This window comes from Accipiter gentilis, chromosome 2 (genome assembly GCF_929443795.1).
Source record: "Accipiter gentilis chromosome 2, bAccGen1.1, whole genome shotgun sequence".
Lineage (NCBI taxonomy): Eukaryota > Metazoa > Chordata > Aves > Accipitriformes > Accipitridae > Astur > Astur gentilis.
The window spans coordinates 13,728,481-13,755,796 of NC_064881.1; the positions used below are offsets into that span (position 1 = coordinate 13,728,481).

Consider the following 27,316-nt stretch of genomic DNA (forward strand, 5'->3'; position numbering starts at 1 on the left):
TAGGAGAGTGTAACATAGATGCTATTTACAAACTTGCTATGACTGCTACATCAAGCCATTTAAAAAGTCTTTAGTAGTTTCATATAAACACCCATTATGAAAAACCAATGGAAAATCCAGGACTTTTATCCGAGACATCTACAGTTGCTAAGGCAGTTACTATCGCAGCACTTCACAGCAAAAACCAACATAAAATCTGAATGGTCCAAGTTTCCTTCAGGGAAGAAGAAAAGCAATGTCCGTTAAAGGATCTCAGGGTAGGGGTGGAAAGGAGAAAGAAAGAGAAAAAAATGGGGGGGGGGGGGGGGCGGGGGGAAGAAAAAGAAAAAAGGAAGAAGCAAGACTATTTTTTTCCAGAGTGGGTGACCCACAAGCTCAAATAGTCCTAAGTGCTTAGCAACTTGTATTTCCTAATAAAATGCAGAACTGCCTTGACTGCATAAAGCAATCCATGATGAAAAGACTTCCCTGCATTCCTCAGTGGAAAGGAGAGGTGTTTCAGATTTTCAGGTAAGGTAGAGTGCTTTGTCCCTCTGCATGCCCCTGTTCAAAGAGAAAAAGAACAAATGTGCTTTTTTTAAAAAATTTGTCAAATTTTTAGTCCTATTCTTCAAAAAAAACCCCACAACCCTACTGCATGTCATTAATTCCAAGCATATCACTGAAGTATGGCTGCATTACCATGGCAATAATAAGAAAAATCCCAGTGCCGTGGTGGCACGTAGCAACTCCCAGACCACATCTGGCTCTAAACTACACAGGACTGGGAGATGGGATTAAGCCCTGGTTTGAGATCACCTGCACTAGCAGGTTGGTAGCGCTGATTATCCATCTCTCACAAAGTGAATAGGTACAGCTGAGGGTTTAGCACAGCTCTCATGGTGATACTTCATTAGAACCCTATATGATGTGGCCACTTTCCTTAGAGGGCCGGAGAGCTTAGTTACATGAACAGGGTGCCAGCCACTGCTATCTCTGCATTATTTTATTTACTAGTACAGACATAGCCAAAGTGTGTTGGGCTGGCAGGTTCAGGTAAGCACGCGCAAGGGACCAGCAGAAGCTTCTGGAAAGCTAACTAGCCCAGCTCTCTGCTGGAGACCAGGCTCCACAGGAGACCTTCCACCAATGCACTGTGTCTAGCACACTTTTACATTCAGTTCTTGCTGGGTTCCAGCTTCAACTGAAGCATACCAGTTCAGAGCAAAAGGAGCCATTTACCAATTTCTAATTTGGAATAGTCTGTAGAAGTCAGAAAAACCCATATCATTTAAAGGAGAAGCAGCATCACTGATGGGGCTTGGTTCACACTGCAGAGATTTTTTGGGAGAGAGGCTTTATTCCTAATCTGCTTCCTCGCCAAAACCCAGGTACCAGTTCTGTTCTTCCACAGCTTCACAGCTTACTTGGTTTGGAGTCCAAGAGCAGCACAGAGCACGCTACGCTGTATTTGGCGGTTTATGGCAATGCTATAGCAGAGGTAGGTTAAGCCTATGCACACAGGTTCACAAAGGCATACCTACACAGGGTATATACAGGGTCTGCTCAGAGAAAGCTTCTGCTGATGGAAAATTATGCCCAGTGGGCACCTAGAGGGCACTGCTAGGAATGATCACGCATTGCTTTTTCCAGAAGAGACCAGGCATCAAAGCCACAGGTAGCTGTGGTTTGTTTGATGGAGGACAGTCTGCTCAGAGTTCAGTGTAAGTGGGTATAAGAGACTGTGGGCTGGGTATGCTCCTACAAGGGCCTGCAGCACAGGTCAAGACATTATGGTGGTACAGCACAGAAGCGAGACCGTTCTGCTGAACAAGTGGGCAAGTCATGGGGCAACAGTGATAGGTACTGGGAAAAGTGATGCTGCTGTGCAGACCAGTTAAAGTCTGCCTCAGTGTCAGCAGCTTCTAGTCAAGGTGTTATTCTGACCCAGTAACCAGAAAAAGATTTTTGTTCAGTTCTAGTTTTAGTACCAGAAACACTTTAAAACAATCATGAAAGTGAAATTCTTAGTTTGAGTAAATGTAATGGGTGAAACTAGTCTTTAGTTCTGCTTGGTGTTCATTTGTCTGAGCTAGATTTGACACTTTGGTAGCAACCAAGAGCTTTTATCTGCCTTTGCCTTGGAGATTCATGCCAAGGTCAAGGGGAGGTCAGGCTGGTGGGCACATTCATAAAGCACAACAGCTATCATTTAAAACTCAAAAGATACCTTCTGTTTGGAGTCTTAAATGTTTCCAAGCAGTTCCTGGGACAGTAACATAGCTCCACAAAAACCATGCTGCAAAGGAGTAGAGGGTTTGAAGGGATTACTAACCTTATGGTAGGGGCATAGAGCTCCCACAGATATGGTGTTTTGTTTCTGTCCTGTGACCTTCATGCCCTTCCCTTCCACGTATCTTGTATCCCATGCATCACTCCTGCATCTCACTGATGTGGGTTTTCATGACCCAAACTAGTTGTTTTCACTGGCAGCAAGCTCTCCTCAGCAATGGAGTATTTGGAGCAAATAGTTCATGCCGTTTGCCTCGCAAGTAGGAGGTAGTGATCGTAAAACTTCTTTCCTACACCTTCTCCCTAAGATTTCAGTTCTGATTTTCTAAGGAATGGAAGTTCTCTAAGACCAAAGTGTATATGCTGTGATAAGGTGATAACAATGTCTAATAAATCTATGTACTGAAAACTTGTCCTCCCACAACAGTCTAATTGCTGAATAAATCCAGTGCCATCACAGATGCACTTCTGAAATACTGTAGGGAAACAGGCAACAAAGCTGTTTCCAAATTCTCTATCAGATACTTGTGTCATGAATGTTGCTCAACACAAGGTGGCATTCACTGGCTGCTTACCCATTACTGCAGTAGTCATTATTCCAGTCCACAGTCTGTGCTGGAGGATTTCTGCACCCTGAACGAACATACTCCATTGCTTGGGTAACAACTTGTGCAGCTGTTGATGTTGGATTGATGATATTCTGATAATCAGGCTGAAGAGTAAATCCCTAGAGGAGAAAGCAAGTACATTACATTGTACGGAACCAAGCAACAGGTTGGGTGCATTAAAAAAACCACAAATGGTGTGTACTGTGAAATGGTAGAATACTTCTTTTCCAGGTGTACTTTAGGTTATCAAACTTTAAATAGGAAAAAAAGTGTAGGTACTTTCTAAGTTTTAAAAATCTTTCTTTGGTTTGAGAAATGAAGCACTGCCAAGCCATTGTGAGCTATTTCACAGTCACAAGATCGAAGTAAAAGGGACAGAGCAGAAACAATTCAAACCCAAGAGAACAACTCAATCAGCACTGGGGCAAAAAAAGCTCTGTTTGCTCCTTAGAGCTTCCATTTAGATTAAACATAAGGATACACACTAGTCGTTAATTCCCAGAATATGCAACAGAATCTTTTTGAAGGATGTAGGCAGCAGGTGGCTGACTGTTTTATTAGACTACACCTATTCACATATTGTTCTCAAAACCCTTTTTCTTCATTCAGTCACAGAGAGACCATCTGCTGCTTCTTTTATTTGTACTTCTCTCTCAACTAAACAGAAATTCAACCAAAGCTTTTTAACAGTTGTTGGACTAATGTAGTGAAAGTAGCACAGAATAACTTGCTTTTTGAAACCAAGAAGATGAGAAAAAAAAGTGGAAGTTACAAAGAGACATCTAACCTGCTCCCTGAAATATCTGTCATATGAAAAGTCACAATAATTTTTAGCTCTTTTGATATACGAGGATGTTTAAATGTTGTGTTTCAAAACCAGGAGAACAATTCAAACGTCAAGGCTAGTGTACCTGGTTCACCCTGTATAAATGTACATCATGTTCCTTTAAAGTTAGAAGAACTACATTGGGTAGAATGTAGAATGACAATTCAGTATGAAAGCAATCAATGTCTGCTGAAAAAAACCAGACCAAACTCCTTCCTGGGGCAATGGCATACAATTCCCACTCAAGTTAACTGGATGTGTAGCTGCTAAATCAGAAGCTGAACCTGAACCAAGATACCTAGTTCGAAACCCCACTCCTTCTGGCCGAAGTCCACAGAAAGAATAGATAGAATTGAAGCTCATAGCTTTTAGTTTTAAATTCTAGTGCATTATGTGCGATCGCTTCTTATACACAGCCTTCATTAGGACAGGAATTTTGCAGAGAGCTGTTGTTTTCTGCAGGTTTAACAAGTCAGCCACGCCACCTTTAATCAAGATAAACGAGTATTCTCAGGATTTGCCTGGCCCCCTCCATCCACGGAAATGAGATTCCTTCAAATGTAACATGTCGCTTCCTCCTTCACATCCCTCTTTCTTGGTGTATTATACTCTGGCTCGTCCCCAGAGGTCCTCGCTGTGCCTCTCGTGTACACCGTCACCTCACTCCACTCACCCTGATCATGGATTTTAGCCTAGGCCATAAATGACTGCAACTTTCTTCCATAATCTCTTCCATATGGGGAATATCCCAAGTCACACTTCGGTACCTTGAATGCTTCTTTGAAGCCTCACTTTGTCCCTGACGACCCCAAGAAACAGACTATTAGCAGCGGGCAAGTTCACAGCTGAATTCTGCACCTAGTTGTTATGTAACTTACATAGTGCCCTGCTAATAAGGTAAAACAAAACCCACCCATGGTGACTGTAACCCCCATGCTCTGTACGCTGCCTTTTCAGCAGGCTCTAAACCTGCACATCAGGCTGCATAAACAATGCCCGTGCCTGCAACGGATCCAAAGGCAACTGTAATTGAGCAGACTTCCCAATGACTTTAATTGGAGTTTTGTGTGATTAAAAGGCGGGAAGATTGGGTTTGTGTATCGCCGTCATCATTTTTATACAAAACATTACCCGTAAGGCCTTTCTAATTTAGCTGTAAGAGGCAAATAACCACAGAAACACATCCTGCCCCCAGGCACTCAGGTTTACCTTTGCTAGCAAAGCCCCTGAGCTATTTCTTATCAGTCTTCAGGAAACAATCACATATATGAGAAAAACACTATATAGGGCCAGTAGCTCTAGCAGTGCTGCAGCAAAGCATGCAAGTGAGCAGGCACAGAGACTCAAGTACTCATGCAGCAAGAAGAGACAGTTACCCCAGATCAGAGGAAGAGTCCATCAGTGCAATATCCGTTCCATTTCCTCTCGACTTATGACAAATAAATAGCTTAGATGTTGGAGGATGGTCCTGTGGTTTAAATGCCAGCTTGGAACTGGGTGGGGACTTATCCTCGTATTTTCTCAGGTTTTCTGTGTCACCGCAGACAAATTGCTTTGGCTCTCTTCCAACGAAGCATGCATGCACATGCGCTTGGACTGAATTGATACCTCTCATGTAAAGGTTGGGACCACGGACCCAATCTTAATTCTCCTATCTGTAAAATATGGGGTAGCAACACTTTCATCTTGCACCTTACAAGTCTGTTTAGTTTATGACTGCCTGGGCTTGAGGCCTCTTTTCCCAGGACATGCCCACGTGATGAATTTTAAGATGGTGCAGAGGTATCTGAGCCAGGCTCCAGTGCCAGAAGCAGCTGAGCTGCTGCAGCTCAGCAGTCCTGCTGGGGTTGAGGGATACCAGAATACCAGCAATGTGGATGTTGGAAAGCATGCTTGTTAAGGCAAAGTAATTTAAGAAACCTGAATTCAATATGAAGGACTGATAAAGTATGGTGATGTTTAAGATATAAACAGTAATTACCTCAGCTTTTTCATCAACAGAAAAAGCTCTGGAAATACAGATCTGTACAACAGAGGGAGACAGCCTTGTACCAGGCTTGTAGTAAATATTTGTGTATTATTTATGTAAGCCCTTAACAAACAATGATGAAATAAAAAGTGCTCAGAAAATGAGTGCTTCGAGGTCTAATTAAACAATGCTGAATGTTTTTGCATTGTAATGCTCAAGAGAAAATCACCAACTGTTTTGCAACATGCCTAGAATTTTAAATTTCATTTTCTTGTTCCAGATTGAAATAAAAATAGGGAACTTGATAAAGATTAATTCGATGTCAGGAGGGACATTTGCTCTTTAATTAGATTTCTGTAGCCCTAGCAGTTTCGTTGTGCCACTGTAGCAAGTCCTAAAAAGCCTGCAGCAGAACTAAACAGTGATCCTCATCTCCACACTTTACTGGGAACTAATTTCATTTCCTGCCTGTCTGGAGAGGTATTTTCAACAGGCATCAATGTTTTTGTCTTCACAACTGATTTATTCATCAATCTCAATGTGATATTTTAAACCTTTAAATTACATCCAAATCCTAAAGCATCTGTTTATTACACAAGGAAATTGAAAATCTGTCTGTGTGATATCATACAAAGATTTTTCCTTAAGGTTATAAAGGAAGTTGACAGATATTAATGATTTTTTTTTTTCTCTTGACCTCATTCGAAGACAAAGCTTAACAAAAAAGAGAAAGAAATCTGGACAAATACAGCAGGTCTTGACTTTACTGTATATAATATATACCAAAAAAAAAGGAGGCTATTATTTTTGGCAGCCTATACAATCATCTTGCTGTATACATTTATTTTCTAAAGGAAAAGAAGTACCTGAAAGTAAACTGAAATGAGTTATTATTTAAAATTAAAAAAAAAAAAAAAGTGACATACATTAATCTTCTGCTTCTTTGTTATGCCTACATTTGCAGCCATGGTTACTAGACACTGACAATCTAGTTTTGCTTGCTCCACCTGTGAACCAAAGCGGGACAGAGATTGTAACAGGTCTCACCATCCCACTCAATGCTTGAGTGAAGGATTTTGAGCAGGGAAGGAGATGCTTCCAGTAGGCTACTTAAAAGGGTTCCTTAACAAGAACTGGGTGTATTTGAGAGGGAGTGAATCTTTGGTCTCATCACTCTCCACACAAAACAGCACTGTACAACAGGCTGGAGAGCGGGGTATGCTCAGAAAGAAACACAGATGTCTGTGTGAACAGAGAAAGAAAGAATGACTTTGCAAGAGAAAACAGGTCGCAGCTTCAGATGCTGTTTTAGCCTGAACTTTGGCGAAATCGTGCAGATTTGAATGACAAGGGTTAAGATTCAGATTATCTGATCCCAGCTAAGTAAAAATTAAACAACATGTCAAACCTAAGAAACAGACTGGAGAGAAGCAACTCTGTATCAGTTAAAAAATAATACAGTGATAAGATGCTCACATGAGCATTTAATGAAAGAAAAGTCACACTTTTCTAATCTACTGTGATTCTTCCAGTGTGTCAAAAGCGGATGAGAGAAAAACTGCTACACAGTGGATTTCGACTTTAACAAGGTAAAACTTTAACATGGCTCCTGTTAATAATATTTAAGAAAAATATAGTATATTTCAGAATTAGAAGTTAAATATAATAAAAATCAGTAGAATAGAACTAGTTGGTCATTTTTTACACTGTAAATGAGCACCCCAAAGGTCTACAGTAGGGATCATTATTTAATTTATTCATTAACTGTTTTGGAACAGAAAGGAAAAGAGGCAAATAGTCTACTTTGCAGAAGCTACAAAAAATGTTTAGATATCTCAAAATAGAGAAGATTGTTTAAAAGAAATTAAAAAATATTTACTAATGCTAGGCACATGACCAAAATACTAATACCTAAATTTTACTTTGCCTTGTGCATTTCAGAACAATTTGGATGCATTGCATCAGCTGCATACTGCACAGAATTAATTGATTTTAAAAATAACAGAAATTGCGCAGTCACTGAGGAATTTTGGCTACCAACACTTCTGATCTTCGTGATGTTCTGTAGTTTTTGTGGACTCCTGGACGAGACTGCCCTTCTCCAGCTGGCAGTCTCTCTTGGTTTGGCAGCTGCACATGTGCAGGCAAGGACTGCTGGAAATGGAGGAGGACGTGCTGTTCCCTGTGGAGCTGATGAAGATCAGCTCATTGTCCTGGCAGCAGTGGGGGCAGAACTCTCTCACCAGGTCAGCACTTCCTATCAGTCCCTCCTCAAAGTTACGCACAGAAGAAGAGTTTGCGGATTTCACGCGCAGTGGTTTTGGAGAACGGTGTTCCTGCCTGCCAGGACAGAAATCTGGTTCTTTATGTGATTTTTCTTGGAGCTGGCAGTCCTTCAGACATACTAGAAGACTGTCTTTGATAAGAAACTATCCTCCCTCTCCTGGAGAAAGTCGCCCAGAGTCACAGTGTTAAATCATGGGATCTGTTAGAGAACAGGGATTCCCAGAGCCTGCTACCATTGAGCATTGCACTAGTAAGCCATGAACTATTTCAAAGCTGGATGTTGGGAAAAAAAGGAAAAAAAAAACCCAGAACCCACCATTGGTGGGAGCTGTGACAGCTGCTTCTAATATGTCTACAGCACAGCTGTCTGTCTGCAATGGTGGTGTCCAGCCAGGTGAGTCTGCAAATGCCTGCAGCAGAAGACTGCTACGAAGCTGTTGGCAGACTTAACCCTTCTCTTGCCTATTGAGCTTCATGCTGCAGTGTGACATGAGAAAATTTACCGCATTTCTTCTTAAAGTGTATTAGTCTGGTATGAGCAGTGGTGAGGTTTCCGAAAAGGAAAACGTCTCCTGTTGCAAGTCACGCTGTAGGGAGCGGGATGTTAATTAGTTTCTGTTCTCACTGCTTACGCAAATTAGATGCCCGCTGGAGTCTTTGGAAAAGGCTTAGGTTGGCCACACCTTTAGCATGAAGGAAATCAAACAGCTGAATGAAGAGGAAGTGAAAAAAAGTTGAATTAAATGCAACTATTGCTTCTGATTTATCAGACTACATATTCTCCCCTTCCTCTTGGCTGTCTTTTTATGTCGCAGAGTGGTCTACATTGTGCTGCTGCTGGACTGCACCTCACATCGGGAGTCCTCCTTCCCTCCTCACCACGGGCTGGACGTACAGGGTGGTACTGTTTCTTTGTCCTCATTCCTGTCGACTCTGCGCTGCTGTCATTGTTTGGAGGGCTCACTTTTTTTTCCACTCTGTCTTTTCCTCTTTAACATGCTCTGTGATCAGCAGAGTGTTTGCTCAATTTGAGCAGAGGGGAGAGCAGAATCCTTTGACAAATGAGTCAGAAAGAGGCCTTTACTTTAAGATTATAGTTTTCTTGACTTCTTGCTATTTGCCTCCTGGTGGCCAGCCTGTCCTCCGTGCTTCAGTGCAGTACGAAATCCTGTGATAGTGTTTTCTAACATTTTGTGAGTATGGCTAGAAAGAGTCATACCTAAGAGCCTAGACAGGATACCACTGTTCTGCTCTGGTATGGCAAATCATGGTAATATCAGTACACCTGTTGTCCTAAAATTTAACATACTCTTTGCTTTGTCTTTGCCAATTTAAAGGAAATGGATTCTACATTTAAACTCAATTCACAAACTCTGTAAACTGTTGTATGCTAAAAAAAAAATAAATTAATTAAAAAACTTTACAAATATTCCAAAGTGAAATTACGTAGATTTTCCAGAGCCTCAAAAGTTGTATTACTTTGAAACAAAAGCAGAAGTGTAGGAAATATAAACTGGCTTGTAGATGTTGCACGGTGCTTAAAGCGAACTGTAGTAAAGAGTGGCAGTGTAGCATTTCAACAGGTAATAAGCACCTGTCACCTTAAGTGAAGCTCAGAAATATCTCACCATGGTATCTTCATCATAAGCATCAGCCTTTTTGACTAAGGAATAGGAGCTGGTAAAAAGTATTTAACCTAACCTCTCATGAGTTTAACAATGGAGAGCAGGAACACAGAGGTATAGCATTTTTTACTTTACTGTACTTGTACTTAGTAAAGCAAAAGACTCGTCATGGTATAGGTCTACGTATTGACTTTTAGACACCTGTTTTTTACAATGTAGTGTCCTGTGTTTTCTCTTAAGCTAGAAATAACTCAACTGCATGTCACACATCTCACAGATGAGTGAAAGGACTCTCAAGCCATTGACACGCACACCATACTACCTTTTTTGTAGTATGTAATGCTTTGGAATAACACCTAAGTGTTTGGATTCATACAACAACGATGATGTTGTATGTACACATAAGTATCTAACAACTGCATTACATCTTTTGCTAGCCCCTGCTGTACTATTAATTCAATAAATAAAGCCAGATTTTCAAATCTGTTCAGTAAATTGTGCCTATCAATGATTCTGGAACAGACATAAGGGGTTTAATCTTCTATACCTCTGCATTGGACAAGTAATGTACAAGTGACACTGAATTTGGCAAACAATCTGAACTTGGAAGACTGAATCACTTCGCAATAAAAACTCGCTGAAATGTAACTATACAATCTCAACAGGCTGCTGTCACAGATGTCGTTTTCATGTTTGGCAAATGAACCAGGTATTGCACTGAGTCTCCGTCCGTTGCTTTGTCTCTGATTGCTCTGAGCCTTCAGGTTCAACCAGCATTGCATCAGGCTTATGATCTCCAGACAGACCCTCCTGGCTTATCTGTCTCGGACTTCCCCTAGCTAATTCTAGCTGCCCAGGCTTGGGCTTAATTCCTGAGACGTGAGCATGGGATCTCTCAGGACACTCACACCAGGATGCTGAGTTTCCAAGTAATAGGAAAACCTTCAGGAATACATGACAGTAAAAGACTCCACATTTGTGTGGTCATAAGTCTGTTGATGCTGCTTACTCCGATCGTGAAAAATAAACTGGACTAGGAAAAAGTTGTAAACACTTTACATATTTTGCTTCCTGTCTGATAACTCCAAATCGCTCTTGAGACTAAGATCAAAGTCTCTGAAAAAATCCAGATCATCCTGAGCACACCTTGGTTTACCTTCTGAACAACTAAATTTATCAGTCCAGATTGCTTTCAACTCTCGGGGGTTTTTTGTCCTGCTTTGGAAAATTTCTTTCCCTTTTAGATTGTTCTCCCAGCTAGAAGCTAAGTTTTGTGTTCGGGTATTCCCATCTCTGAAGACCAATCTTGAGATAAAATGTTTCCAGCTTGGAAAGCAAATGCAAATGCCTTGTTAGCAAAGGTGAATTTATAGAGATATTCAAAATGTGCAGCAAGTTCATGACTATGTATTATCAATCAGAACTGACAAGTTTTGTATATACAAATTTTGTGGAATCTTGCAACTCCATCCAAAAAATTTTCACTCTAATGCCTCGTTGCAAAGCAAGATCTTATCATTAATAGTCAAATCTCATGCAATACAAAAGGAAATCTTCTCTCATGAAATCAGCAGGGTTAATCTGCTCTAACCCTCCATAGGCCTGAGCCCAAAAGTCACAACACTGTGTTTGGCCTGCATTCATTCAGAACTCCTAGGAAATGTATTGAGAATCAACTATCTAAAACACTGAGAATGAAAACAAAAAAAAAAAAAAAAAAAGAAAGCCACTATATTGTGATACTGGGGACAGCCCACTTATTTCCAGTAAAAAAAGGTATATCTATCAAGCAAAATGAAGTTACGAATGCAGCATAAACTAACATACTCATGTTCACTTAATCTAGCATGCCTAATACAACCTGTGTTGCTTCATGTTCCCTCTGACTGTTCCACTTCACAGTCAGCACAAGGATAACAGCACAAGATATAATCATAACTTTTTCTAGACATGCCTGCCTTTTATTTGTAAAATTTGTTTCCTGAAGACTTAACATTTCGCTTATATTTCAGGGTACTCCCAGATTTGCAGATGGATCTATGGACACACTTCTATTTAAAAGATGCCTCCTGAATTTGGCAGGGAGAAAGGGCTAGTGTTCAGAAGACTGTGATCAACATCATTGCTAGCACAGACAGTTCTACTGAAGTTCCCCATCATCTAGGTAAGCTCATTCATTTGTTCTTGCCTTTGAAAGAATAAGCTTTCAGACTATAGTACAGCAGTTTTGGAACTCTGCAAAATTAAAGCTAATCCATAGCTCTTCTGGATGACTTTTTCTCTGCCCCCTCCCCCCCCCCCCCCAAAAAAAAAAAAAAAAAAAAATCTATTTCCCCAGACGACAGAAAAGCTCAAACTTACTTGCTGCATTGTAGGTGAATGTAAAGCAGACTGGACCTGCATCGGTAGCTGGTTTCCAATGGACTGCTGCATTGAAATTGGCTGGTGTTGCTGGATGTTGAGATGCTGGTGCAGAGGGGGGCTGATCTGAAGAGGTGGCGGTGGGGAAACAGCCATGTTTGCTATGGAAACAGTCACTGGCATTTGGTTGTTGGGCTTGGGCGCTATGTTCCTGGGGATATTGGCATGCATGGCAGTGATGTGAGGATTCATTCCTTGTTGTTGGTGGTAGTGGGAACTGAGGTACAGTGCAGAGTGAGCCTGGGTGGGCCCATGAAACACTGACTGCTTTGAATTCATCATCTGAGGTTGTGGGGAGGCTTTAACATCAACAGGTTCACTGTAGCTCTGTTGAGAAAAACAAAAACCAGGCAATACTTAGAAGCTACAAAATGCTGCTGTTCTACACCCTAAAGTCTGTTTAAGAGTTGCACCATGGGAGAACAAATATCTGGACCATCAAATTGTCCTTGAAATGGAGTATGGTTATTACACTAGAAAAAGAATTAATCCCTTTTACATTACACTTTTCTCTTCACCATTGTGAAAAAAGAAGTTAGCTCCTCTCTTTCCCAGTCTAGTCTGACATTTGCTTTTTCCAGACTTGGAACTGGCATCGCTGACCTAATAACCTATACAACAAAGACAATCAAGCCTGTCACATTTATTCACATAAGCAGCCACTATTATCGTCCTCAAATTTGATGGCCTTGTTGAAAATTGGTTCGGGAGGGTGGGTTCCAGCAAAAGTCTGCAGTGGTCTTCAACGTGTCTCATTTTCCCATCTGCAAACCAGGGATAAGAATTTCAGTGTCCTTCGCCATACACGTTGATAGCTACTAATAGCGCTTTATCAGTTAGCTAACATAATGAAGAGGCTAAACCCCATCCACAATTGCTCTACTGCATTGAATGAATACGCTAGTTGCTGTGCCAATACCTTTATTTTGAAGTATTCTGTGCTGAGAAGCTATCCATGCCTGTATAGACATGTTTCATGAGCCATGCATTCAGAAAAATAAAAATATTCTAAATAAGTTCACTTTTAGCAAAACTTCCTTTGTTAATACCATTCATAACGTTCTGAAAACTCTGTTTAGAACTGATGTCTATATAAATGTTAGACTGCATCAGACACAGGGAAGCTATCTTACTAAACCTGGAAGAATACTGCATAGAATATTAGAAAATGCACAGATTTTAAAAAATTTTATGGTCTGCCCTGATTTCTTAAATCTGCTAGTAATAAAAAAAACTTCCCATTAATGAATGTGAATTTTAATAATACTCTCTGTTGTAATATTTATAACTTGTTACATTTGACTTACTTAAACTCAATTTGTTTTCCATACCCTTATTTTCTTAGATCTTCTGAGTGCTAACTCTGTGTGCTCAAATAAATGATGAAAAAAAATTTAAGAATTAACTCCCCTGAGCTTATAGGTGGGAATTATCATTTGCAGTTAAGTCATACCGGGATTAATAGTCAGTGAAAGGTGAAACATGCTGGAAAAAAATGGCAGAAATGTCCCCCTGGAGAAAGAAGTTACTTTGTCAAAACAAGGGCTGAAAGATGCATATATGCCCTTATTCTGTGACCTCCATGTCATGTTTGCTCAGTTTACAAGTCAGGGTAAGTTTCATGTTAGTCTCAGCACTCCAGGGTCAGTGAAGTCTATTTGTATTCTTTCTGAAGGATGTACCATCACCAACAATCCGCTGACACGTGTGTTACTGAAATTGCTTCATTGAAATTGTGATGATAAAGATGAGAAAGGTAACTTCATTTTCCCTAAGTATAAGTTCCGTTCCATTAGCAAAAACCCCTTGTTTTTTCCAGTAAACTAAGGACAATTAAATGAATATGATAAAATGAATGGAAACCTCTGCCTCTGTGGAACTGCCTGGCTCTGCTTGCATGTGGGTGTACATGTGTACAATATGTATTATATGCATGTTTGCAGGATTCAGATACAGACAGAAAACCCCAGAGACACTAAACAATAAAACCTGAAAGTAGGTGCAAAATCTGCCAGTTTTTTGGTATTATTTTTAAAACACTGAACTAATGTTCATGACGACATGAGACATATTTCCCCCCCTCTTCCCAGCTGTATTTTTAGGACACTCTCGTGAGTGTGAGAGCAAAGACTGGCAGGTTTGCTGAAATTTCAGAGATTCAGAAGCAGGTTTGCTAATTAGCAGCATGGTCAGGACCATCGAGCTCTTTATACTTTACAGGAGGCATATGTTGTGTCCTTTCTTGAGAAACTTGAAGTTTTACTGAGAGCATCGTCCCCTCATGAAAGCAGCTTGCCTTTCCATGATGTAGCTGGCAGGCCCTATCTGGTCCAAACAGGGATAATTGCTCCTGAAGTGTCTGAGGGCAGATCGGTTAAACAATTCCTCCTGGTGGGAACGTATCAAAAAGCCTTTGCAGCACTATTTGTGACATAGTGATACACACTTATGTTTCATTTGTGACTACAAAGATGCTTCCATACAACTCTTTAACAAAGATATAGTAAACCAATTTAATTATTGGGTAAATCTGAGTTCACACGTAAGTGGTGAATGCATGGGCCATACTGATAAAATTACAGACATATCAGATAGTTAGTATTATTTAATACTTCAAATACCAAGTTATGTTAGGAAGAATCATACAGTCTCAGGCCAGAGACAAATAACACTTGCTTTACCTCTGAGAAGAGCGTCTGCAAAGTGATCAAAAGGGACTGTTCCAGTTTTCTCAAGCTGTCAATCAGCTTTCTATATGTTTCACTACCTCCTGATGCAGTGAAAAGCACAACACTTCAGTTTCAGACCAAGTATTTTGCTGTTACTTAGGATGCTTTAAAACATATGTGATCTGAAGCCAACTTGTCCAATATTAGTGTAAAACACATCAATATTATCAGTTACTGGGAATCTTGATAAATGAACCCATTAAATGCTATTCTCCAGCATACCGCACTTTCAGCTTTTTCTAGGGCTGGGTCAGAAACAAAGATTTTGTAAGTATTGCTGAAGCTAATGGAATAGGTGATGTCAAATATTTTGTCTTTGTTGTGTTGCTTTACTGTGAAATATACCAAGAAATATATATGATGCATAGGTCACACTATCATTTCAGGTACAATTACTCTTTCACAGATTTGAATAGGCATTGCACCTGTCCAGTACATCATCAGACAGTCTTAGATAAGGACTTTTATTATGGGTAAAACTAGAAACTAAGAAAGAAGGGATTTGATTAGCCAATATGGGCTTCAAATGTACAGTCATGTTCCCTAACTTTGCAGGTTTGAATTCAAGCAATTTTCTCTTGCCTTATCCAAGGAGAAAAACACAGAAACAATTTACACACACACTACCCACCCCGCCCCCCCCCCCCCCCCCCAGTTAAATAATCTATCCAAAACCAACACAGACAATTTACATCTCTAATTTTTGGCATGAAGTTATAGGATACAATTAATTTACAGATATATGCAGTGGAGACCAGAATTACAAATCTGTGCACACAGGTCACCAAACATTGAAGCTTAGTATCTTCTACATGTGACAAGGTCTCCTACTAGACGTGCAGTGAGAAAATCTTTTATCCCTACTATCAGAAGTATGGTGTTGTAGACCCACCACTAGAGGGTGACAGAATATTATATTTAGTTACTGGTAGGACATGGTATTGTACACATACATTAGCGAATATACACTAGGACCACAAACTAGCTTTTCTTGACAGTTCTTTATGCTCTTTGAGTGGCTTCTACTTGTTCTGAAGTTTAGGTCAAAGCCTACTCATGGGCTGGGAGTAGGGTTTCTTATGGACCTGCCTCTCCAACTAACATCATCATCTAATAATGTTGCGTAAATTAAAAAAAAATAATCAAAAAGTGAAGACAAAGTAGGTAGGCCAACGCAATGGAATGCTACATAAAAAGTATGACTGCCCTGTAGGCATAACACAAAACCACCTTTTTTTTTTTTGTCCATGAGAATCTATTGTTTTTACTGAAACTCAAAGAAAAAGAGGGAAGAACATTTTGAAATCCCAACAGAAAGAGAATGAAAGTACAAGAGAAATAGGGAAAAGAAGGAAACAAAAAAACCCACTACTGTAACTCTGATGATAATGAATATCATTATATTAATTACAAGTACTGGTGCATGACTCTCAGTCCACAAAATGTTTCTACTTGTATCATACTTTCAAGGAAATGTGTGATGAGTGAAGTTCCTCAGAGAAATTGTTGAGAGTTGATCATTTTGCACAAAGTTCAGGAAGTGCTAAATCAAGTTATTCCCCATAATTTTCACCAAACTCATGCCCTTCCTTCCAATTCTAGAGCAAAGTGAACTTTCTCATCCACCTTCTACTCTCCTATTGTGTGCCAAACCTCCTTATGCATAATTGCCAAATTATATTAGGCTAAGGGGTTAAGCATTGCTCATTCAGTTGTGCTATTCTTTTCTAAGGAGAACTGCCCTGGGACCAATGGTCCGTCTTATCATGGACTGAATTCAGGTGCAGGGGGGTGTCAGTTCCTTAAAGGAAAGCGACACTGGGATTTCCCTCACCCCCAAACATCCAACCCACTCCTGCAGTTGAGAAATGGTTTTTGGTATGGACATACTACTCAATTTAGTCGTGTCAGAGAAAAGACCAACAGCCTAGTGATGCCATTCTGGCGTCTCCACAGCTTCCTTTGGGATATGATTTTACTTCCACTTTGAAAAGTTGCACTTTAAACCCTCACCTGTAGATCTGGGTAACCAAACAGCTGTTGAAACCTACACATGGGTTTTGATTCTAACTTGTGGCTGCCTTCTGGCTACTGTTGGCTCTTCTAACCCCATATCTGTTGGAACATAAACAAAATCCATGTGACTGAAAGTAAAGCAAGGACATGTTTTAACAAGGCAGGACTCTAAGGGCCTGATGCTTACACTACTGAATTTAACGGAACGTCTCTTATTAACTTAAGAGGAATTTGGATCAGAGCCCGACACTGTTACTTCAGTCTTAATGTCTGGATGTCTGTTTCATTTTTCATGAAAAACAGGCAGGGCCTGGCTAACAGAGGCTAAGAATCATTCCCAGTTGATGAGCACTACTTTTGACCTGTGTTTCTTCAGAGCATACCTAGAAACTACAAGTGCCTATACTTGCCACATTTTGCTTTTTTTAACGTTAATGCAGTTACTGCTAGAAATGTTTCCAGCAAGTAGGACCATATAGATATATATCTAAACATATGTATATGAACATCTTCAATTTGCATACTGCATACATGCTTTCTATTCAGCATTCTTATCTACTATAGCATATGATGCCATCATATATGGGAATTAAATAATCAATTTTGCAATAATTTCATTCTAGTAAGAAGTGCTCAACTAATATTGCTGTTTGCAATATAAAATCAACGTCAGTGTTGTCCCAAAGAAACAATAGTTGTTTTACTTACAGAGAAAAAAGTTAGTTTTTTCCTTATTCTATCGATTTCACAAAATCAGTTAATGGTCAAAGCCTTTCAGTTGGAGCAATATAATTCCAGTTGTTTACAGACCAGACATTATCAAAATACTTCTTTATTAACATCAGCAGTTAATCTCTTCTTTAGGGTAAAATACTCAGTAAATAGATTCAATACATTCAGAACATTCAGTAAATGTTCTTGGTACTATTGGATGCCTATATGTCCTTTAAATACATGCTGAAAGACTTCCTCAAGAGCAAAGACATGAGCCTTATGGCCAATATGGCCAGCATAAACTTTCTATCAATGCAAACAGCTTTACCTGTGGGTGAACATAACCTATTCCAACCTCAGAAGATTTTTTTATATAGCCAAAATGGTGTAATATAGTTTTATTTTAAATGAGAAACAGGTGCTTCCCTTTAAATGAGAAACAGAGGTTTGGTAGCCTCTCTAGATAGACAAGGACATGTCTATGTAGACAAGACGTGTATTATGTGAGTATTTCAAGGCCTAGAAAAGAGTTTAACTCAATTCAGGTTTTACAGGAATATGTGTCAGAAACCTACATAGTTGCCACACTGTCCCTTTTCATGATGGTGCCATGCGCACATCTAGTGACTGGTGTCTGTCCTTGAGCCATGCTGAGGAATTCAACAGTTTTTGGACTCTATGACCAGAATGAAGGTTACATTCAGGTAACAGTGGTGATTATGTCGGCTGGTACCAGGAAGGTCCAGATTGTGCAGGCTGTGATCAAACTTAGGTAGGCCTGACTCAGCTTTAAATGAGTTATCTTCAGTACTGTGACATTAAAGAGGTAGATAGAAGGAAATTGGCTGAATATTTATGCAGCTCCTACAAAGCTTACCTAAGCTTAAGTTTGCATCTGCTGTCTTTGCTGTCTTTTTGGTGGAAGGAACATCTTGAATTGTTTATTCCTTCTCTCAGCTTTTCTGTGTTCACATAATCCTGTCCAGTTTTAACATTTTTGACATTTTAGGTCACTTCCAACCCCAAGCCTGTCCTTGAGAAGAATCCCTTCTTCTAGCCTACGTGGGCTCAGCCATTTTATTAATACCCCTGTGAAGCTGTTTATGAGAGAATGACTTCTCTCTTCAGCGTTTTCTCTTACCTGCTTAGCTCTTTAACTCCTTTAGAGATTCCTTTGACTTAACTCCATCCACTCTGGTAGAGAACTCATATGCATATTTGCAGTACAGCTGCCTTCCTACCTAAGTCATAAGAGGCTCTTAGCAAATGACGTTTCATATTTTGTTAATTCCAGTCACCTATTGCAATAACAACATCTGGGACTCCAGAGAGTTCAGAAAGCTTTTTGACACATTCTTGATGTTTCAGAACAAAGGAGTAAGCCATGGGTTGTCATCTATAATTAGCCGAGGTGGCTCAGAAGAACATCTTCAAATCTAAATATACATTTTGTCATCATCTACAGGGGATTGTCATGGATTCATTCAGGGTATGTAAGTAAAAATGGATGTTTTATGAATGTAACCTGGGTACATGTGATAAAGGATATGCAACTTTAATTTGATACAAGTGTTTTAATTCCCCAAATGGAAGCACTAGGCTAATAGTGAAATCTAGTTTTATTAACTCACTTCAAAACCAAACACAGTTCCTCTCCAAATCAAAATCTGTCTTCTCTCAAGCTCAAGACATTTCTGCCATTTTTGGCAGAAATTATGTGAGAGCATCTCTCGGTTTTGCACTGCTGAATGTAAAGCTTCACATGATTTAGCCTCAAATCGAATTCATGGCATTAACTTAAATATAGTTTGCTCTACATTTTCAGCTGCAGTAGCTAGTGGGTTTCCTTGCTAGAAAAGAAGATGGTTGGATTTGTGTTATTATCAGATTAGACAATTGTTTTATAAATATATATGTTCATTTACCAGATACTCTGATGCATCACATACTTGCACATACATAATTTCATTTATTATTCCTTGAAAATTTCTGACTACTTCATAATAACTCCAGAAAGAATGAAAGACCGAGGTATCACAGAAGCATGAAGTACCTGCTGTAAAAGCCTTATATTATAGTTTTCCCAGCTAGGGATTCTAATGTTTAATGGAAAAAACAGTAAAAGCTGTAATTGTATGTCATCATTCTGGGTTTTTTTTTGTTATTGTTTTAAGGGAAATATTGCCAAATGCCTTGTAGCACTTTAATAGCTACAAAAAAATTAAAAATATCATGCATCAAACATAACCGTATTTTTTATTTATTCTCTCTCTGATGCTTTCACTGAGAACAGCCTAAACCCTTTTATGAAATTCCAAAACATCTGCATGGACTGGGGCTAGATAGAATATAGAAATCTGTCGTCTCAAAAAGCAGAAACCAGGTGCCTTTCTGCCAGCAGCAGAAGGGATGTTGCTCTCCTTGTATGCAATAGCCAACTGATAAAAGCATTGACCAAGAGACAAGAGAGTTCAGTCATCTACTCTGTCACGAGATATTCAGAATTATATTTCCAGAAGAAATGTCTTACACCCCAGCAGCTGCTTATTTTAGGGAGGAGTGAGCCAGGATACAGTGCTCCCCTACAGCTGAAGATTGGTCACTATGCAGAAAAGAATTTGGGATTCACTGGACTACAGAAAACAAATCGTGGAGACAGCACACCTGCACATCTGCATTTACTTAGGAGTGGGGAGATGCATGATCTGGGAGAGCTGATATTTTTTTTGCGTTTTATATGTTAGGCAAGTGCTGTCACCACATACATATATGAAATGGGAAACGAATACCAAGTTTACTGTTTGAGTTTGGAGTTTTGTGGGTTTTTTTTTAACATGGTCTCCATTTTGCGTTTTACAAGTAGCTCAAACTTTTTCATGTATATTCACTGCAGTCTTAATAGACTCAAATTCCTTAGGCTGTTCAATTGTATTACAACATAGGCAGTGTAGCAGGTATTTTGGGTGCCTGGAAACTCTCTGGTTAGAAATTTCTGTGCTAATGGCATTAAGGCAATGCCAGTCTTACTAGATATGACCTTTAGTTTTTTTAGGAAATGTAATTGCAAGGCGATGAGCTAGAAAAGCTATGTCCGCCATATACTTCAAGATGCAATTTCACATGTCCGAAGGATTTGCACTGTCCACAATACTGAAAAATGTCCAATGCATTTACTGCAATGTCAAGTGAGGACACCACTTTGACTTAGATACAACGCCAGAGTTTTGAAATATGCTTGAGTATTTTGAATTTGAATAAAAATACCTTGCTGAGAGGTTTTAGCTTCAGCCATAGCTGCTAAAACATGTCTGCATGAAACTTGAAGTTGTGTCACAACACAGAGAGAATTAAAGATTCATTTAGCCAGAGAGAACAAAACAGGAAAGAGAAATCTTGTTTGTAGTATTCAAAGAGTTAAACTTGTACTGCTATAGTTAACATGCATATATGTATCACATATGCACATATATATTATGCATGCTAAATACATAATATGCATATTTTGGTATATAAATATACAGATGCACATATATAATATATGAAAGTGTTTAACATTTACCCATATATATCTGTATTAAATATATATATTTGAAAAATGCAGCAAAAACTCTAATGTCAGCCAGAAAAAAGGCTGGTTAAGCTAGAAAAAGTGCTTGTTTTATGAAAAAGTAAAATTGCAATTCACAGCATTTTATGTAATGCTGTACAAATTACCAGATACCAGAGACTGCATTTCTGGACCTGAATAGTACTAAAAGTTGCAACTAAGGGCAAATATAAAGACACTTGTTTACAATGCAAAGGCTTAGTCAGTACTATAAGCAATATGGCAATCTGCATAGCAGAAGATATAATGCTTTGTAATGTGATTTTTACTTTACGTATCAATTCCTACACACATGAACAAACTCAACAACAGCCCCATTAATTTCAATCATTATAAAAAGGAGAAAATAAAGGAAATAAACTGATGAATTAAACTGGGATTAATGTGTAACTGACATATTTACACAATCATATGTTTACCCTATTTCCTGGGTGGTAGCCCTACTTTATAAAGACATCACTAAAGCATTTAAAAGTGTACTAGAGATGTGCTGGCAATCCTATTACTGAAGTTGCTGGTGACACGTCCACTCTTTTCAGTTATGATTTTGTCAGATAACATAGTCTGAAATTACACATGCTAGGTGTGTGAGTGACTTCTCTGTGTGTGTGTGACAAACTCCAATCAGAACTGCTCAGCTTTGTCAAGAATGCACCCAGAGGAAAGCACAGTATGCCTCCCAAAGGGTTGTGTGCCCTTCCTTAAGATGCAATGGAAGAGGGACTTGAACTTGGAAGGGACAATGACAGATTGTGTCAAAGATTAATATCTTGTCTTCCCATGAAATGACACTCAAATTTATACATGTGTATCATCTAAGAAAGCAGCTGAGACTATTCCTCCACGTGGGCTTTCCCAGTACTGGGTGCTCTCTATGATGAAAAGCAGGTAGTCTGTCCCTCGTTCATCTCCAGTTTCCTTCACTATGAGTGTATGAAGGAGAAGTGAGGATGCAGAAGACAAGAGAAAGACTAGGAAAAAGACTGGCTGAAGTAAAGGTTTGCTGTTGGGGAGAAGAGGAGGGGAGAGGAGAGGAAAGGAGAGGAGAGAGGAGAGGAGAGGAGAGGAGAGGAGAGGAGAGGAGAGGAGAGGAGAGGAGAGGAGAGGAGAAGAGAGAAGAGAAGAGAAGAGAAGAGAAGAGAAGAGAAGAGAAGAGAAGAGAAGAGAAGAGAAGAGAAGAGAAGAGAAGACAAGACAAAGGGTGCAAAGGGCTGAGTATCATGGAGAAGCCCACCATCCCCACTTGACAGTCCACTCCCACCCCAGAGCTTGGGATGGAAATGAGCGTTCCTGAATTACATTATCCTCCTGTCAGGCAGAGGCTAAGAAATCTCCTGGCAAAAGGAGATTTCTCTGCAATCTTCTATTCTGACTATTCCAGCATCTCAAATGGCCAGGATGGTTACAGTGAATTCAACTCCAAGGCTGGTCAACTCAGGTATAACATGGCATATGTCCATTCCTTTGCTTTTCAGAAAAATGAAGACTTGCAAATACATGCAGAAAAACATACACTCACATACAAGCCCTACACTCACTAGTTGTTTAAAAACTAGCTATACTTAATGAAAAAAAGTGAAGAATCAGTGTTCAAAAGTTAGGAAACTGGTAGAGCAGCTGCTTTGGGAGGTGTGAGGCACCTGCTGAGCTGGAGAGAGGGGACCTGGGCAGCACCCTCGCCTGCTTGTGCCTGCCTCTTCCCACAGGCAGAGTCCTCTGGGAGGGGAGAATGAAGAAAGTTTGATAATTGGGTAACGCGTATCATTTGGATAGCAAGAGGATGTCCTGATGTGATGTGAAGCACAACTGAACATCTCATAGCTGCCAGCCAGTTGACACTGAAGTCACTGGAGCTCTGCTATGAATGCGAAAGGTATAATATTAGTCAAATACTCTGAAAAATGAAGTTCTAGATGTCCCAAGCAGGACATCCAAAATTACTGAAACCCTGATTTCACAATGATTTAGCTGTGTTTGAAAATATGGACAATACAAACTTCCCCCTCCAGAGTATTACTGATAATTTCTTTACACTAAAACACTGTTGGGATGAGCAGCACAGAAAATCCTATAAAGAAGCGAGGTCAAACAACATGCAGTAAATACAACACAGGAGCTCCCAGGGTGAACACCTGATTATAAGCATGTGAAATCAGAGTCACACAGAGTGCAGCATAAAGTTTAAAACACCATGTGAGCAAATAATTATTATTCTATTAAAGCATTTTTGGAGAAGATATGTTACTTTTGATGTCTCCTAACTTTTGAGAATTGTCCTGGTTTCAGTGAGAGAGTGAGTGAGCGGCTGCGTGGTGCTTAGTTGCTGGCTGGGGTTAAACCATGACAGAATGAGGTCTTGGAACCTTAATAAAATTCTCTAAAAGTAGCTTTTATGGATGATAATATAACACATGGGCATAAAAGAGCAGATGGACTCCAAACAATCTTAATAATGTATTATATATATTTCTTCATGTGTACATGCTTGTCTAAAGAACTACAACTCTTTTGGTGCCACATAAATATTTAATAATGATAATTTAGAATATACTGCTATAATATTACATCTGGGTATTTTACATCCTTATTCCAAAATGGACTTGCTTTAGTTACATGCCAGCTCTGTTGGATTCATTGAGCGTGTTCATGAGAGTAAGCAATTAGTACTCAGCTTGATTACGTTTTTATTTTGAAACTTTCCACACTAGAAGAAAGCATTACAGTATGGGCAGAATTTAAATAATTGCTTAAAAGTTAAGAAAATGCTCCAGTGCTTTTCTGGCTAACAAAAATTTAAATATATGCACAAATGGCTTCATGCACTGAACTGATCAACAAGCTTTTAATTTTTTTTTCTAAAAACAAACCTCAGAAAGTGCCATAATATACTTTTTTATCTTCCCCCTCCCCCCAAAAAAAAAACAAAACAAAAATCTCAGGTTTTTTATATGTGCCATTTCAAAACTGAGCTATATAGAAGGTTATGTAAACAGTTGACAGTGTGCTGAATAATGACATATGAGTTATTTTCACAAGTGAAAAGTTGGCTTCATGCATTCCTTCAAAACCTCTTGGAATATTTTGAGCTTTTTAGACCTATCTTTTGCCAATAAGCAAGCTATTTCAAAAAAATGTTTGTTTGTGTCCTTGTGGTACTCTTTCTGAAGGCAATGAGTGTTTCTAGAACGAAACAGCCCTAAAACAGAAATTAAAGGTACCCTGTAAAACACTTTAACTAAATGCATTAGTATTTATGATGGTAGATATGAAATTAAAATGCATAAGACAAACCCCCCCAAAATGAATGAGGTAACACCCCTACTTCAGACTTTTAAATTCAGAACAAACACTGACCAAATACTAAGATAATGTAGAAAGATGCATGAAAGGTCCTTGGATGGCTAATCATATAGTCTTCCCCTGAAAATGTGTACAAATTAATATAATATACAGAGAAGTATAGTGCAGGACCAACCACCCCAAAAACATTTAACACGAACAAAAAGTTCTACTCATGTCACATATGTCAGTCCTTCATACTTCCATCTTTACCTCTAAAATTAATTTTATCTATGTAAGAACAAGATATATCTAAATTTGTTTTGACAGACCCAAACCAAGTGATTCTAACTGGTATGATTCTGAAGTTGTTCAATTGTTTTTTCACATTGACACAGTGCAGTAATTTCACATTCTTCTGCATTTTTTGAAGTCTATACAAATTTTGAAGAGTCTATTACAAAATTATGGGCACTAAGAATGTTTGTATAAACCAATCTAGAAAACTGCTACTAGCTGTGTGCTGGGGATACACTGGTGTGTTCCAGTATAGGGCCTTACAGTGACCTATGCTGTACTCACACAAATTGCTTGCTGGGTGTAAAAAGGAAATTCACATTTTCTTATGAAAATTTGCTATGTGAGCGGAGCTTGACGTTTTCTGTACTGTGATTGCAAGGTAAAAAAACAGTACTTAAAAAAACCCAAACAAAATCAAAACCAGGCATTTTGTGTATGATGTGTCTTTTTTTTTCCCCCTTAGAGGTAGAACAGTGACTGCCTGGCATGGCATGTTTGTTATATTGAGGTCTTCTTACTGGTATCTTCTTGCTCTGTTGAACTGTGCTGATACTCCCAGCCTGGAGAAGTGCTGTCTCTATGACGAGAAGGGAAAGGATATCTTTTCATGGAGAGATAACTGTGTTTATTGAGCATTTGCAGCTTAAACCTAAGTTTAAGGTGATAGCAACCAGGGCTATTTGCACTAAATACTATGGTGCTCAGCACCATATTAATGCTGAAAATGGTTTGCAATATGTCACTATATGTATGTGTGTATGTATATACATTATGTGTTACCTTGGATACAAGGCTTGCTCTGTAGGCAGCTAACTGCTTCAGATATTCCTTCTTGGCAGCTTCAGTTTTCTTTTTGTATACCTAAAAACAAAGAGTGTCACATTGGTAAATTAATCTGGTTTTGTTTTTATATATCACCGGTGTGTCTCATGCATCTTCATAAAGTCTTTCTAAGTAAACAGCCTTTCCTCCTCATATTGCTTAAAGAGTGAAATAATAAACATCAAATATTTTAAAGAAAATATTGTTCCAACTGTGAAACACTCTTTAACTACCCAGCAGTAATGACAAAACAATATCCCTCATAGCATCTCAGGCTTAATTGTTCAAAGTGAAGCGTGGGGCGTCCTGGCAAATGGGACCTCTAGGGATGGGGGAAGGGAGGCATGGGCCTCTCCACTTGTGAGAGGAGTTAAAACCCTCTGGGGAAGATGAGAATATGCAGAAAGGCATCTGAGCTAAATGAAGGAGAAGATGACGGCACCATACAGATCCGCCAAGAGTCTTTCTCTCTTTGCTGGATAAACTGTTGGGGGCAGTCAAAGAAGCTTCATGGAGCAGCTAAGGATAATAAATGTTAGTCATTATTCCCATCTTGATCCTGTATCGGTCTAATTAACTTCTCAGGAGCATGGATCTATTTCTGTACATTTCTCTCAACTCACCAAATTATTTTAAATGCGGCATGTGCACAATCTCATAATACAATTAAAGAGCTTGGAGAATCACTTCAATTCTGCCCAGATTTCAAGATCAAAGATTATCTGCAGAGTTAGGCAGGACCTCATAGCATTACAGTAACATGATGTTAGAAAAGCATAGGTAGATATTTAGGGTTGAAAGTTCTCAAGAAGAGAATCAGTTTCTGACCCATGAAGCCTAGGTAATGACTTGTCATTAGCCACATCAGTGACAGATTCAGGAAGAAGTCAGCATTTCTCTTTGCAAATGTTATCATGAGTTTCTCACTACTTCATGGGGTTTTTTTTCTGAAAGGGTAGATTTAGGAGTCATGCAAGTGTCTTGGCTTCATGTAACTAAGCAGGATTGACTCCTATCCTTCCTTGTTGCAGGGAAAACCTGAAAAAACATCTGAACTGAAGGTTTGAAAGTAAGGGAGACAAATAAAGGGAAATAAAATTGACTTTTTTATTGCTGTTATATTTCTCAATTTTTAAGTCACATTCCAGAGGTTAATTCATGTGTTTGTGGGCATTTGGGATTCACAATATTGCACAAATGGAACTGCAGCTTTGAGTCTCTGCTGCCCACTTCTCCAGCCAAGTGCACAACTCGGGCACCTGCGGAAAGCCTCCATGAAGAGAGTAAAGACTATCCACCTTCCCCCTCCCGCTCCACACTGCCTAATTAACTGGGCTATTGATTCAAAGGTAAAAGATGGGCAAAACTATTTATGACAATTTTGGGGTGTTCTGAATTCCACAGCTGAAACACACACACGTGCACCTCCTCTCCAGAAGGATAAACTTTATGAATCTTTGAACTGATCTCTTTTGATCTTCTAATGCTCTAGTAAAACCAGCAGTCCTGTAATGGAGAGGACTCGGCAGCACAGAGTGCCCTCACAGAGAACAATACAGTTGCAGACATGAGAGTAGTAGTGTCAGGCTGGAAGGATCCACGACACCACCATTTTTATAAAGAATGTGCTTGTGAAACATTTTTTTGTTTCACTGAGGCTTTGCTTTCTGAGACAGAACAAACCTCAGATACAGGCTGGCAAAACTCAGAGGCTGCCTAAAAGGATTAAAGATTTTGCTTCCCAGGGAAGCAAAAGATCATAATGGAAACAGAGAAGTCTTAGGCTTCTAAAATTGTAAATATAAAGACACAGAGGAAAAAAGATAGGTTTTAGCTGTGCAAC

General features: G+C 39.3%; 1 protein-coding gene across 4 annotated transcripts in view; it reads right to left on the bottom strand.

The window, feature by feature from the left end:
* Positions 1–317: 317 nt before the first annotated feature.
* Positions 318–27,316, bottom strand: part of TOX (thymocyte selection associated high mobility group box) — a 222,466-nt gene continuing 195,467 nt past the window's right edge. For all 4 annotated transcript variants that reach the window (XM_049820664.1, XM_049820673.1, XM_049820646.1 and 1 more), the window contains 4 exons: positions 25,432–25,512; positions 11,947–12,333; positions 2,847–2,998; positions 318–543 (listed from right to left, as the gene is read on the bottom strand). In XM_049820664.1, the coding sequence (XP_049676621.1) occupies positions 507–543; positions 2,847–2,998; positions 11,947–12,333; positions 25,432–25,512 (657 nt within the window). In that variant the 3' untranslated portion in view covers positions 318–506. The remainder of the gene's footprint in view (positions 544–2,846; positions 2,999–11,946; positions 12,334–25,431; positions 25,513–27,316) is intronic.